Source organism: Marmota monax, unplaced genomic scaffold, assembly GCF_021218885.2.
Source record: "Marmota monax isolate L192 unplaced genomic scaffold, Marmota_monax_Labrador192_F-V1.1 WCK01_AAM20220418_F8-fsc00010, whole genome shotgun sequence".
Classification (NCBI taxonomy): domain Eukaryota; kingdom Metazoa; phylum Chordata; class Mammalia; order Rodentia; family Sciuridae; genus Marmota; species Marmota monax.
The window spans coordinates 19,610,974-19,625,193 of NW_026692321.1; the positions used below are offsets into that span (position 1 = coordinate 19,610,974).

At 37.5% G+C, this 14,220-nt stretch overlaps 1 protein-coding gene across 6 annotated transcripts in view; it reads left to right on the plus strand.

Annotated features, from left to right (window-relative positions):
* The first annotated feature begins 218 nt into the window (after nt 1-218).
* The window catches only part of Znf512 (zinc finger protein 512), a 32,239-nt gene continuing 18,237 nt past the window's right edge, over nt 219-14,220 (plus strand). Inside the window, exons 1-7 of one of the 6 annotated variants that reach the window (XM_046441515.2) lie at nt 219-365; nt 889-947; nt 9,990-10,070; nt 12,413-12,448; nt 12,631-12,815; nt 13,607-13,702; nt 14,111-14,194. In XM_046441515.2, the coding sequence (XP_046297471.1) occupies nt 336-365; nt 889-947; nt 9,990-10,070; nt 12,413-12,448; nt 12,631-12,815; nt 13,607-13,702; nt 14,111-14,194 (571 nt within the window). In that variant the 5' untranslated portion in view covers nt 219-335. Of the gene's footprint in view, nt 366-888; nt 948-9,989; nt 10,071-12,412; nt 12,449-12,627; nt 12,816-13,606; nt 13,703-14,110; nt 14,195-14,220 lie in introns of all 6 variants that reach the window. The other 5 variants (XM_046441516.2, XM_046441518.2, XM_046441520.2 and 2 more) reach the window with 5 other exon arrangements.

Consider the following 14,220-nt stretch of genomic DNA (forward strand, 5'->3'; position numbering starts at 1 on the left):
GGAAAACTGGGACAAGTGTTGTCGTGCAAAGGGACTGAGCACCGGGCGGGAGGCCAGGGGCCGGCTGGTCTCCAGACCCCGCCCCCTCGCTCCAGCCCCGGGCCCGCGTTCTCCCAGGCCCCGCGCCGCAGTGGGGGGTGGGGTCTCCGGAACCGAGGGGGGCACGTCACATGACTCTCCAGCCGCAGCCCCCTCGGAAGCTGCTAGGCGGAAGTAGACGTTCAGAACCGGGCTAGGCGGCGCCGAGGCCACATCCGGGAGAGGCGAGGAGAGCGGAAGTGGCGTTGGTCTGGCCGGAGCCCTTGGGTGAAATTGTTAGGCGTGGAGAGGGAGTGATGTCTTCCAGACTCGGTGCAGTCCCCGCTGTGAGTTCCTTGGGGTGACCGTGATGCTTTAGAGGGAGCGCTGTCGAGCCAGGAGCACGCGGCCCCTCGCTTTTGTCCTGTGCTCAGAGTTGGTTTTTATCAGACCCCATCGTAGGCCCCACCCTTTTAGATCAGATCCACCTGCCCCCCTCTTCTTTCCCCACTTTTTTTGCTTGTTCCCCACCTCCCTAGATTCAGTTCCTCTCCAGATTGCCATTAGTTTCTGTTTCTTTTACATCCCACAATGCCTCCCATAGCCGTTGTCTTTTTTCGCCTCCCTGTTAGAGCCTCTGCCTGGGACAGAGCTTTGGGAATGGGGGAAGATGAAGGCGCAGGTATTGTCACCCGCCTGTGCGTTGTAGGAAGGGAGCACCGTATACTTTTTCTGAAAAGTGCTGCCTTTTTCCGTTTGAGGTAGTTGCCCCGGGAGAGCCTCATTTCTTCTGGGCACAAGGGGGAGTCATCTCTTTGTGGTCGAGGTCCAGAGGACCCTAGCCCTCACCCTGTGCTTGTGATTTGCTAGACCCCGGGACCCACGTCCTTTAAGCAGCAGAGGAGCACCAGGATCGTGGGAGCTAAGAAGTAAGTGAGGTTTTTCTGAGGTCTTTTTTTAATTGTGTCGCCAGAGCTGACAATTGGATTGATGAAAATATCCTGTATCCGCACTGCCCAGTATCGTAGCCACCAGCCACGTATGACTTTTAAGCACTTGAGGTGTAACTAGTGCAACTAGCAAATGGATTTTAATTTTTATTACATTTTAATTAACCAAATTTAAATAGCCACCTGTAGCTAGTGGCTACTGAATTGGACAGTGCAGGTCTAAACCTAGTGTAGTGTAGTGGAGGAAAACAGCTTGCAAAAAAAAAAAAAAAAAAAAAAAAACCCAAAAGAACAAATTATAATAAAACTAGAACATATGATTCAATGGTAGTCCAGCATTTCTCCCCACATGAAATTCGTGCTCATAAATACATTGATGATCTTGGAAGGAAGAGAAAATATGGTTGGGGGAAATTCTTGTATTTTCAAACTATTTGGCTGCAAGGCTGGCTTATTATTTTGTATGCTGAATGTGCTAAGTTTTTAATAGTTAAAAGAAAAAAATTGAGACTCTCATTAGATGGATGAATTCATTCAGATAACATTGACTAAATGTCTGCTTTTTTGCCAGCTGTGTATTTAGATATACAGAAATGGAAAACAAAAGTAGAAATCCAAAGAGGGGATTTGCAAAAAACCAACAAAATACGATGTAATAACTAAATATTTTAAAGTGAGAATTTAATATAGCTGTTAGGAAAAGGGAGTGATAGTCTGAAAGGGAGCAATAACCACAATAGATCATCTGTAAGCATAGGCTTGAAAGTGGAGGAATGATGCAGTTAGCCAGGAGAAAGGATTTTTCTGAAGAGAGAACAATATTTGAATAGGTAAAAAGTAAATGGGATAGCAAGGTGTTCTATATGACTGGAATGGAGAATGGGGTGGAGTGGTCATTCAAAGAGGTTAGCCAGATCATGAAAGGTCTTTTTTTGGGGGGGGGGCGGGGGGAGGATACCCGTTATTGAATTCAGGGGTGCTTGACCACTGAGCCACATCCCCAGTCCTATTTTGTATTTTATTTAGAAACAGGGTCTTACTGAGTTGCTTAGCGCAGGCTTTTGCTGAGTCTGGCTTTGAACTCAAGATCCTCCTGCCTCAGCCTCCCGAGCCCAGCTTGAAAACAAGCCTTTTTTAACAGCATGCTCAGGTGTTGGACTTTTATCCTGGAAGGGAAAGGTCACTCTGGTAACTTTATGTAAGATGGATTAGGAAGTGTGTTGGAAAACTGGTTCAGAGGCTATTTTAAGAACAAAAGAGAGGAATGAAGAATATGTGGGGAACAATACATAGGAAATATACATGATGATATAGGCTAGAGCTAATCAAAAGAAAGACAGGATGTCTGTGGGTTTCTGGCACTGGCAAACAGCTGAAGGTTGGAGTAATTCACTGAACTGGGAATTTCTGAATGAGGAGCAACATTTGGAACAAACATAAATGGATATGGACCTCAGGTGAAGGGCTGGTCTGAAATGAAAAATTGAGAATTATTCGCTATAAAAATTAACTGAAAACATATTTTCTTCTACAAAATGAGTATTCATGATATCTTCTAGGGAATGTGTTTAAAGCAATATTTCTCAATGTGTACCTTGGTTCACCCAGGGATGATTCTTAAAAAGTATAAACATGGATGGGCTTCCATCCATTAATCAGAATCCAAATCATTGGGATTAGGGTGTGGGAATCTTTATTTAACTAGCTTCTTTAGAAATTGTGAATTTGAAGAAACAAAGGTGAGAAGAGACTAAAAAAGAGTAGAGGATGAAACCATGGAGAATGTTAGCCTTTATTTTAATTTAATTTTTTTGGATTGAACCTAGGGGTGCTTAACCACTGAGCCACATCTCCAATCCTTTTTATTTTGATACAGGGCCTTATTAAATTGCTGAAGCTGACTTTGAACTTGAGATCCTTCTGCCTTAGCCTCCCAAATTGCTGGAATTACAGAATTGCTGAGAATACAGGCATGCACCACCTGGCAAACCAGCCTTTATAAAGATTTTGTAGAATTAAAGAAGTCTGCACACTGGGTGCAGTGGCGCATGCCTGTAATTTCAGTGGCTCCGGAGGCTGAGGCAGGAGGATCATGAGTTCAAAGCCAGCCTCAGCAGAAGCGAGGTGCTAAGCAACTTAGTGAGACCTTGACTTTAGATAAAATACAAAAAATAGGGCCGGGGATGTGGCTCAGTGGTTGAGTGCCCCTGGGTTCAATCCCCCTGTACCAAAAATAAATAAATAAAAGTCTACAAAGAGTACTGGGATGAACTAAAATACTTTTTTTAGTGAAATCTAAATATTTACATGTAGAAGAATGAACTAGAAGGTCTTAAAAATTCTTATAGATCAGAAAAGGGTTGAAAATTGGCTTAACTTTTCATCTTTGTAATCAGAAGCAGAGACTTGCCACATTGGTGATAAATTATAAAATCACCATAATTATGATAGCCATTATATCATAACAAAGCTTTTTCTTGTTATGTTTATGGAAAGGGAAGTTTGAGGTTAATCTGGTTTCCACAAATGGTCAAATGTTCTGAATTGATAGTATAAAATATTTAATGGTTTTTGTTGAGTCCTTTACAAACAAAAGACAGACTTAGAGACAGGGATCCCTAGCTATCATGACTTAATCTCCAGTATATTAATCAAGTTGATCATATGATCAACTCTGGATCTTTTACTGTGTTCATGCTTATTCATGAGAAAAGATATATGTATTTCTGTGTCTTACACTAAGAAACTTGTATAGATGGGGCTGGGGATGTGGCTCAAGCGGTAGTGCGCTCACCTGGCATGCGTGTGGCCCTGGTTCGATCCTCAGCACCACATACAAACAAAGATGTTGTGTCCACCAAAAACTAAAAAATGAATGTTAAAACTCTCTCTCTCTCTCTCTCTAAAAAAAAAAAAAGAAACTTGTATAGAGTTTCCTGAGAGTAGTCACATGGGACTTGGCTGTTAATGGCTGGTTGGTACAATCAAGTCTTTATTGAGTAGTGATTGATCCCAGTGTTTAGGATGGTGGGTTTCAGCCCTAAAGGACTGCCAATTTCCATTTGAAGTATAATTGATATAAAATAGACTGTACTTATTCAAAGTGTACACTGTGAGCTGGGGGAATATCTTGGTGGTAGAACATTTACCTAGTGTGTGGCAGACTCTAGGTCCAGTCCTTACAAATAAATAAATACTACCTTACAATCAGTTTGTTTATAAAATGCATCTCTGAAACCATCATTGTAATCAAGATAACAAACCTTTCTATCTAACCCCAAAGTTTTTTTTTTTGTTGTTTCCCTTTGCAGTCCATTTCTTTCTCCTCTCCCATCCTTAGGCATTACAGTCCTATTTTCTGTTTATGTACAGTGGTTTACATATTCTAGAATTTTATAAAATGAAATCACAGTGATTCTCTCTCTCTCTCTCTCTCTCTCTCTCTCTCTCTCTCTCTCTCTCTTTCTCTCTCTTTTTTTCTTGTACCAGGAATTGAACCCAGGGTTGCTTAACCACTGAGCCACATCCCCAGCCTGTTTTTACTTTTTAATTTGAGACAGGGTCTCACTAAATTGCTGGGGGCCTTGCTAAGTTGCTGAGGCTGTCTGAACTTGAGATCCTTCTGCCTCAGCCTCCCAAATCACTGGGATTGTAGGCTTGCGTTGTTGTGCCCATCTCATATGAGTCTTATATGGACAAATATTTCCATTTTACTTGATTAGTACATAAAATAGTATCTCCCATCCTAGGTTGACTGGATTATGTGGCAGAGTATGTTTATCTTTTTATGAAACTGCCTATGCAAAATAGTATCATTTAAATTCATACCAGTAACATAAGAATTGATCCTTTTAATTTTAGCTAATTTAATAGTTGTATAGTGATGTGATTTTAATTTTTGCTTTTTATTCATTTTAAATGATGTTGAGCATCTTTTCATGTTCTTGTTGGTCATTTATTTATCTTCTTTTGTAAAGTATTTACATCTTTTACCCATTTTTAAAAAATGGGGTTGTCTTTGTTTTAATATTTAAAAAAATCTATACTGAATATAATTCCTTTGTCTAATAAATATGTCTTGACAAACAAAATCTGGTTTGTTTTTCATTCTCTGAGTGATGTCATTTGAAGGACAAAAGTTTTAAAGTATCATTAAAAAATTGTTTCATTTGCCAGGCATGGTAGTATTCGCCTGTAATCCCAGCCACTCAGGAGGCTGAGGCAGGAGGATTGCAAGTTCTAGGCTAGCCTCAGCAACTTAGTGAGGCCCTAAGCAACTTAGTGAGACCTTATCTCAAAATAATAAGTAAAAAGGGTTGGGGATGTGTCTCAGTGGTTAAATGCCCCTGAGTTCAAGTCCCAGTACCAAAAAAAAAAAAAAAAAAAAAAAAAAAAATTGTTCATTTATGTTTCTTGCTTTTTTATTCTCTTTAAGAAACCTTGCTTCCCCTAATTGCAAAGATTTTCTCCTATCTTCTAGAAGTTTTGTAGGTTTTTATACATAGGTCTTTGACCCATCTAGAGTTAATTTTTGTGTGTGGTGTGTGGTGAGGGTCAATGTCAATATTTTTACATTAGTATATTCAACAACTGTTGAAAAGACTTTCCTTATTGAATTGCTTTGATACCTTTATCAAAAATCACTTGAAGCCGGGCATGATGGTGTACACCTGTAATTCCAGCTTCTTGGGAGACTGAGGCAGTAGGATCACAAGTTTGAGTCCAGCCTGGGCAACTTATCAAGAACCTCTTTCAAAAAAATTTTTTTAAAAAGGTCTAGCTACACCACACACACACATAAAAATTCAGTTGCATAGAGCTGGGGATTATAGTGCATTGGTAGAGTGCTTGCCTGGCATTTGAGAGGCCCTGGGATCAGTCTCCAGAACCTAAAAGAAAAAAAAAAAATCAGTTGAACATGTATCTGTATAGGTCTGTTTCTGGATAGTTCTTATTCTGTTCTGTTAATGTTTAGAGTTAAGTCTTGAAATTAGATAAGGCAAGTCTTATCTCTTTTGGCATTTAAAAAAATAATTTTAGTTATTCTAGGTTTTTTACATTTTTATATAAATTCTAGAATCAAGTTGCCAGTATCTATAAAAAGAAACATGTTGAGTATTGATTGGTATTATATTGGATCTAGAGATTCATTTGAGGAAAATGCCATTTTAACATTTTTCTTATTTATGAGCATGAGGTACTTTGCCGTTCATTTAGGTTTTCTTAACACTCTTGGCAATGTGTTGTAGTTTTCATAGTAAAAGCCTTTGGATGTCTTTTGTTAGTATTTTATGTTATTGTAAATGGTATCATTTTTACGTCACTTTCTAGTTGCTTGTTGCTAATGTATAATAATTGACTTTTTTTTCCTTTCCTTTTCTCCGCCTTTGTTACTGGGTATTGAACCCAGGAGCACTTTACCACGAAGCTATATCCCCAGCCCTTTTTGTTGTTGAGGGTCTTGCCTAGTTGCTGAGGCTGACTTTACATTTGTGATCCTCCTACCTCAGCCTCCTGAGTTGCTGGGATTACAGGCCTGTGCCACTGTGCCCCACTTAATAATTAACTATTGTATCTAGCTTTGTATCTTGCCACTTGGTAAATTCCCCCCCCCCCTTTTTTTTTGTGGTGCTGGGTATTGAACCCAGGGCCCTGTGCATATGAGGCAGGCACTCTACCAGCTGAGATATGTCCCCAGCCCTGCTAAATCCCTTTATTAGTTCTAGTAATTTTTGCAGATTCCTGGTATTTTTCTTTGTAAACAGTCACATAATCTGAAAGTGTGGACAGTTTTACTTTCTTCCTTTTGATTTTTTTTCCTTTTTGTAACCTTATTACAGTGTGTTTCAACATGAAATAATCTGATCCTTGAGGTTTTTTTTTTTTTTTTTGGAGAATTTGACAATTTCAGTTTAATAGCTGTAGGACTATTCAGATTTCCAGTTCTTTTTTTTTTATGTCATTTTAATTTATTGGCAAAGAGTTATTCGAATTATTCTCAGTACTTTAATGTTCATATGATATGTGATAATAACCTCTTCAATTTCTGATATTACTTATGGTATCTTTTTTTAAAAAATTGATCAGTCTAGCTATAGGATTCTCAATTTTATGATCATTTCAAAGAACCAGATTTTCCCTATTGTCAGTTTCCATTGTCTAGACCATCGATTTTTCATCTTTCCTTCTTTGTTTTACTTTGCTCTTCTTAAGTTATCGTAAAGTTAAAACTTTAGTTATTAATTTTTAGTCTTTCTAATACAAGCAGTCAAAACTTAAGTTTCCTTCTAAGTACTTTAGTTTCAGCCACACTTTTTTTTTGTACCAGGGGCACTTTACCACTGAGCCACCCCAGCTCCCCAGCCCCCTCCCCTTTTTTTAAAAAAATTTTTAAATTATAGATGGACACAATATCTTTATTTTTTTGTGGTGCTAAGGATCAAACTCAGTGCCTCACATGTGCAACGCAAGCGCTCTGCCACTGAGCCCCAGCCCTCCCCAGCCCTTTTTTTACATTTTATTTAGTGACAGGCTCTTATTGAGTTGCTTAGTACCTTGCTGAATTGCTGAGGCTGGCTTTGAATCCTCCTGCCTCAGCCTCCTGAGCTGCTGGGATTATAGGCATGGGCATGCGCCACTGTGCCTGGCTCAGCCACACATGTATATAAATTTTTCTTGTTTCTCCAAATATTTTCACATTTCTCTTGCAATTTAATTTTTGACCTCTAAATTATTTAGGAGCAGATTATTTAATTTCCACATAGTTTTATTTTTTAAGTGTTTTTCTTTTTTTTTTTTTTCAGTAGTTTACTATTATTGGTTTCTGTTTTCATTTTGATGTGGTCAAAGAATGCAATGTTATTTTCATTCCTTTAATAAAAGTTTAAAGTTTATGGCCCAGCCTGTAATCTTTCTTGGTGTGAATGCACAATGCATTCACTTGAAAAGAATGCATATCCTGTATATTGGATGTAGCATTCTATGAATGTTAGTAACTCAAACAAGGTGGCTACTAATGTAGTTTAGTTCATTTATATGTTCACTGAATTTTTGTCAAAATTCTACCAGTTGCTGAGAGGAGAGATTAAAATTTCCTAAAATTGTGGAATGTCTATTTTCCCCTTTAATTCTGTCAGTTTTTGATTTGAGTACTTTGAGGCCCTATTATAAGGCACTTACAACAGGTAATTATGTCTTCCTGATAATTTGACATTTTTGTCATGAAGTGTCTATCTCTGGCAATCCTGTCTGTCTTGAAGTCTGTTTTATATGAAATCAAAATAGCTACTCCAACTTTCTTATGTTTGCTGATTATCTGGGATAGGTTTTTTAATTAATTTACTTTCAATCTGTCTATGTCTGTATTTAAAGTGTGCCTCTTGTAAGCAAATATATTAGTAGGGTCTGCCTTTTTATTGATTATTTCAATCTCTGATTTTTACCTGCAATGTTTAGACCATAAGCATTTAAATTAATATCGGTATATTTGGATTTAGGTCTGTTCATATATTATTTGTTCTCTTTCTTGTTTTTTTCCCTTTGTTGTTCTTTCAGAGTATTTGAGTGCTTAGTGTCCCATTTAAATGTATTTACCATAACTGGGTTTTTGTCTATGTCTCTTTGTATTTTTTTAAGTGGATCCTTTAGGATTTATAATATTCATATTTATCCTTTAACAGTCTGTTTAGATTTTATATCTAACACTTTGCTTAATTGCAGAAACCTGGGCTGGGGGTGTGGCTCAAGCGGTAGTGCACTCGCCTGCCATGCGTGCAGCCCAGGTTCGATCCTCAGCACCACATACAAACAAGGATGTTGTGTCCGCCGAAAACTAAAAAAAATAATTATTAAAATTCTCTAAAAAAAAAAAATTTAAAAAAAATTGTAGAAACCTTACAGCCATATAGATTCTTTTAATCTTTTGCCCACCTCCCATTATAGTATAGTTGTTTTATGTATTGTACCTACATACCATATATTGAAAAACTCTACAAGATAATGTTAAAATTTTGCTTTAAAATTTTAAAAATATTTACCCAGTGTTTACCATTTCTGTTGCTTCATTCTTGAAAATCTAAGTTTCTCTCTGGTATCATTTTTCTTCGGCTGGAATTTCTTCAGCTTTAGCATTTCTTAAATCTCTTAGTTTTTATTTATTCGAAGAAATATATATATATATATATATATATATATATATATATATGTATATATTTTAGATAACTTCATTTTATTTGTTTATTCTTTCTTTTGTGTGATGCTGAGGATCAAACCCAGGGCCTCACATGTGCTAGGCAAGCATTCCACTGAGCCACAACCCCAACGCTGCCCCCCCACCCCCGAAATATTCGTAAGTGTATTTTCACTGAATGTAGAATTCTGAGTTGACAAATCTTTTCTCTCAGGATCTTACAGATTTATTTATCTATTTATTTATATTGGTTCTTTTTAGTTATACATTGCAATAGAATCCATTTTGACATAATTATAAAAGCATGGAATATATCTTGTTCTAATTCAGTCTCCTGTACCTCTCCTTTCCCTTCCCTCCCTCCACCCCCTGGGATCTTACAGATATTGTTGCATTGTCTTCTGGCCTCCTTGATTTCTGTTGAGAAATCCATAATGGTGTGAACCTCTGGTCCCTGTAATGTAAGATGTTGCTTTTCTGAAGCTGTTCTCTAGATTTATTTTCAATTTTTACTTTTAAATAATTTTGTTTGATTAAGATGTGTCTGTATGTGTTTTCTTTGAGTTATCCCACTTAGTGTTTGTTGAGCTCCTCGAATCTTTTAAACTTATGTCTTTCATTAAATGTGGGAGGTTTTTTTATCATTAGTTTTTCCAAATTATTTTTCTTTCTCCAAGGAGAAGAGAAGGTATCTCTTCTCCTTGAACCGTAGCTACACTTAAGTTAGAACTTGGAGATTGATCCACAGGTTGTTGGGTCTGTTCTGTGAACTGTTTTTTTTTTTGTTTGTTTGTTTGTTTTTTTTCAATTTCCTTTTTCTCTTTGTTCTTCAGATTGGATCATTTCTATTGCTCTGTCTTCAAGTTCACAGACTCTTTCCTCAGTCATCCTCATTCTGCTACTGAACCCATGCAGTGAGTTTTTATTTCAGATATTGCATTTTTCAGTTCTGAAATCTCATTTGATTCTTTTTTATGCTTTCTGTTTGTTGATAATTCCTGCCTTGTCTTTCATTTCATGTGTATTTTCCTTTATAAGCAACTATAATAGCAGCTTGAAAGTATTTGACAGTTCTGGTATCTGTGATGATTTATTCCTTTGAGAATTACATTTTTCTGGTTTTTTGTGTTGCATGATTTTGGAACTTATCTTTAATATTGTGAATATTATTTATATAAACTTTGGATCCTATTGTAATCTTTTGTAGGAATCTTGCTGTTTTTCTTTTAGCAGGCAGCCTGTTTAGGTTCAAGCCCTAAGTTCTGCCTTACCTTCTGAGAGCAATGGTTAAAAATCTCAAGTTTTGTCCTTTACATTTTTGCTATGATGTAAATGGGGACTCATCTCATTCACAATAGCCCAAGAGTTAGTTTGAGATTTCTTCAGGTGTCTCAGATTGTCAGTTCTCTAGGCTTTTGCTGCATTGTTTTGGGTCACTTAGTTCAAATTTTATTTCGGTTTTCAGTCTTTACTAGACTGATTTTAATATGCCTCTCACATATCTTGCTAAGGTTAGGCTGTGATTTGTATGGCTTCAAATGCAAAATTATGGAATCGCCTTCTGTGCCTTTCTTCTCTCCAGAATTTTCCATACTCTTGCCAACAGGGATTCCTTTTCCTGATTATGTAACCAGAAAGTTGGGGTTTCTGTTGGAATTTAAGCTGCCCATACTGCTCTGCACATAGGCCCAGCATTGTTGCAGAGTCATGAAACAACTGGGAAACTCATTCCACATAGGTAACATCTCTCAGTTTTTACTCCCCTGCATAATCCACTGCTTTTGTTTAATATCAGAGTCCAAAGTTTATCAGTGTAATCAGCAGGAAGGATGGGCTGTAGTGAGCTTATGCTACCATACCAGAACCAGGACCACTCTATTGAATTTGCAATACGGGACCTCGCGCAGAGAACTGAAAATTGTTCTTCCCTACTCATAGGATACTGAAGCCATCTTCTTTTATGTTTATGCTGATTTCCATCCCCTTCCTCCCAAAGGAAACCATGTAAATAGGTGTCATGTTTGTCCTTAAATATTTATGAATCCTTTTAAAACTGGAAGAGCTGCTTTATATATGTATTTATTTTTAATTTACTGAGATGACATTGTAATAGATTCTGTTTCTTTTTTCATTCATCAGAGAATGCCTTTTAGTTAAATTCTGTGTGTAGAATTGGCTTATTGTATCTGACAACTACATAGTATTTCATAATTGGTATCTATCACATTTTATATATTTTCCTAAGGAAGGTCACCTGGGATAATTAACTTTCATTTTCTACTCTTACAAATGTAAGGTATGTGTGATTTTTTTTTTCTCCTCCCCAAGATTGGGGATTTAACCCAGGGGTGCTTTACCACTGAGCTACTCCTTAGTACTTTTTTTCTTAATTTATTATTTTGAGAGAGTCTAAGTTGCTATGGGTCTCACTAAATTGCTGAGGCTGGCCTTAAATTTGCAATCCTCCTGCCTCAGCCTCTTGTCACTGGAATTACAGGCATGTGCCACCATGCCCTGCTTATTAATTTTTTAGAATATTTTTAAAATTTTTGATGGACCTTTATTTTATTTATTAATTTATTTATTTGTGGTGCTGATAATTGGACCCAGTGCCTCAAATATCCTAGGCAAGTGTTCTACACTGAGCTACAGCCCCAGCCCCTCAGTAATGCTTTTTAATTGATATACTCACTAGTCTTAGATTTAGGAATCTAGATCTAGCTTTTTATCAGGAGTCTCTAAACAGTGTAACTCAGGTAAGATAGCATTTTTTTCTTCAGCTGTAGAAGCTAAGCATTGTGTTGCCAAGTTAAGACAAGGCAGCTCTCATTATGGTTTATAGAGGAGACTGAGCAATAAGGAAGATGGATCAGATTAGTGTCTACAGACTGGTTTTTTCCCTTTCTATTCTCAGAGATATCCTTTAGTTACTGTCCCTCTAGCAGAGAGAGAGGGAAATTTGGACATATCTGGTTACTGATCTAGGGGATCTGAGAGTCACAGAATACCCAATTACATTGCTTAAAATTTCTTTTTCTTAGATAAATCCAGGAAAGAATTTCTTCCTTCTATTGCAAAATGGACTGCTTACTCTTTTTGATTATAATGAAGTATAATAATAATTATATATGTTGTGTTAGACTGATCAATGTAATTTTTAGATTACAATTTATAATTTTTTAAAAAAATTAGCCTTCTTTATATATATATTTTAGTTGTTGATAGACCTTTATTTTATTCATTCATCTATGTGCAGTGCCGAGAATCGAACCCAGTACCTCACACATGCCAGGCAAGTGCGCTACCACTGAATCACAGCCCCAGTCCCAAAATTAGCCTTCTTAATAAAATAAAATTAGCTGCCTTAGTTTTTTGCACAAGTAACCGACTTGATTATCTTCCTATGATAAAATAATTAATAAGGGTTTTACTCCAGACCCTCGTTGGTACATGATTTTTGTGTCGTGTTAGTAGCAGGACCCAGTGCTCCATAAAGGATAATAGTTTCCAGTACACTATCCCTCACGATGACTCCTTAAGCGGCTCATCATCTGCCTCTTCATGTGAACCAGTGAGTGATTTTCCAGCATCCTTCCGAAAATCTACCTACTGGATGAAAATGAGGAGAATCAAACCAGCTGGAACGTCTCGTACTGAAGGTATCAGAATTAATGTCTGTTTCCAAAGGCAGTGTGCTCTGAAGTTATATTTTGAGATAGTTGCTATAAGTGATTCTTTTTTTTTTTTTTTTTAGTTAGGCACAATGCCTTTATTTTGTTTATTTTTATGTTGTGCAGGGGATTGAACCCAGTGCCTCACACATGCTAGGCAAGCGCTCTACCACTGAGCCATAACCCCTGCCCTATAAGTGATTTTTAAAGTATTAAATGCCACAGACGTTTAACCTCATTAGTGATTAAAAGATTTTAACGTGGTAGGCTATTGTGTACTGTTAGCTTCATGAATTGTCTAATAGAGTAAAATACTGCTGACTCTACTCTTCTAGTTTAAACTTCAAATCAGCCTTCTTCTCTATGGGATTTGAACTTCTTTCCTGTGTTCTGGTTTGCTCTTTTTTTTGCGGATGTAAGGGCTGGATAAAGAGTCATGGTAGTATATTCTAGAGAGTCACAGTCACAAGTGACTGGTAGTAGCTCTCTATCTTGAACAGTTCTTCTACTTCAGTGATAGCCTCAAATCAAGAAACAAAATATTTCCTGAAGACTTTTTTTACTCTTAGGGTAGAATTGATGATTCCAGAGTGGAGGGTCAGTCAGTTAATTAGAAATTACACCAGCTTTTCTAAAGATACCACAACACTTCTTTGAGGCCTGCATTCACTAGTGATCTTTCTCTTTCATAGTCTTGTGAATGATGTCTTGAAGACAGGCCCAGAAGTTCATTTACAAACTGTACTGAGTTGGTGTTTTGTTTTTGTGTGATATTTCAGGGTCAGGTGGAGCATCAGCAAAAGGAAAAAGGAAACCCAAGCAGGAAGAAGATGAAGATTATGGTGAATTTCCTCAGAAAAAGCATAAGCTTTATGGTAAGGGGTTCATTTTGCTACTTTTTCCTTAGGTCACTAGGCTTTATTCTTCGAGGATAAAAGAGAATGAGACTTTGGGGGCTGGGGTTGTGGCTCAGTGGTAGAGTGCTTGCCTAGTATGTGTGAGGCACTGGTTTGATTCTCAACACCACATTATAAATAAGTAAATAAAACAAAGGTCCATCAACAACTAAAACAAAAAGAGGGAGGTTTGGGCCTTTGTTGTCTTTAGGACCCTTTGAATTTGGGGGTGGGAGTAGCCTCATCCTAACTTTTGTGACTTAAAGGAGGCAGGCAGTTGAATGAGTGGGGTTTTGTGTCCAGGTGAAGGGGAGGGAAGAGATTTTGGTGTTAGGGAGGGGTTAGTAAAGGTAACATGTTGAACTCCATGTCTCCATCTTATGTCAGGGAGGAAGCAACGGCCTAAAACTCAGCCTAATCCCAAATCCCAGGCTCGTCGTATTCGGAAGGAACCGCCAGTTTATGCAGCAGGTATGCTTTCTTTTGGAAGCTTTGCG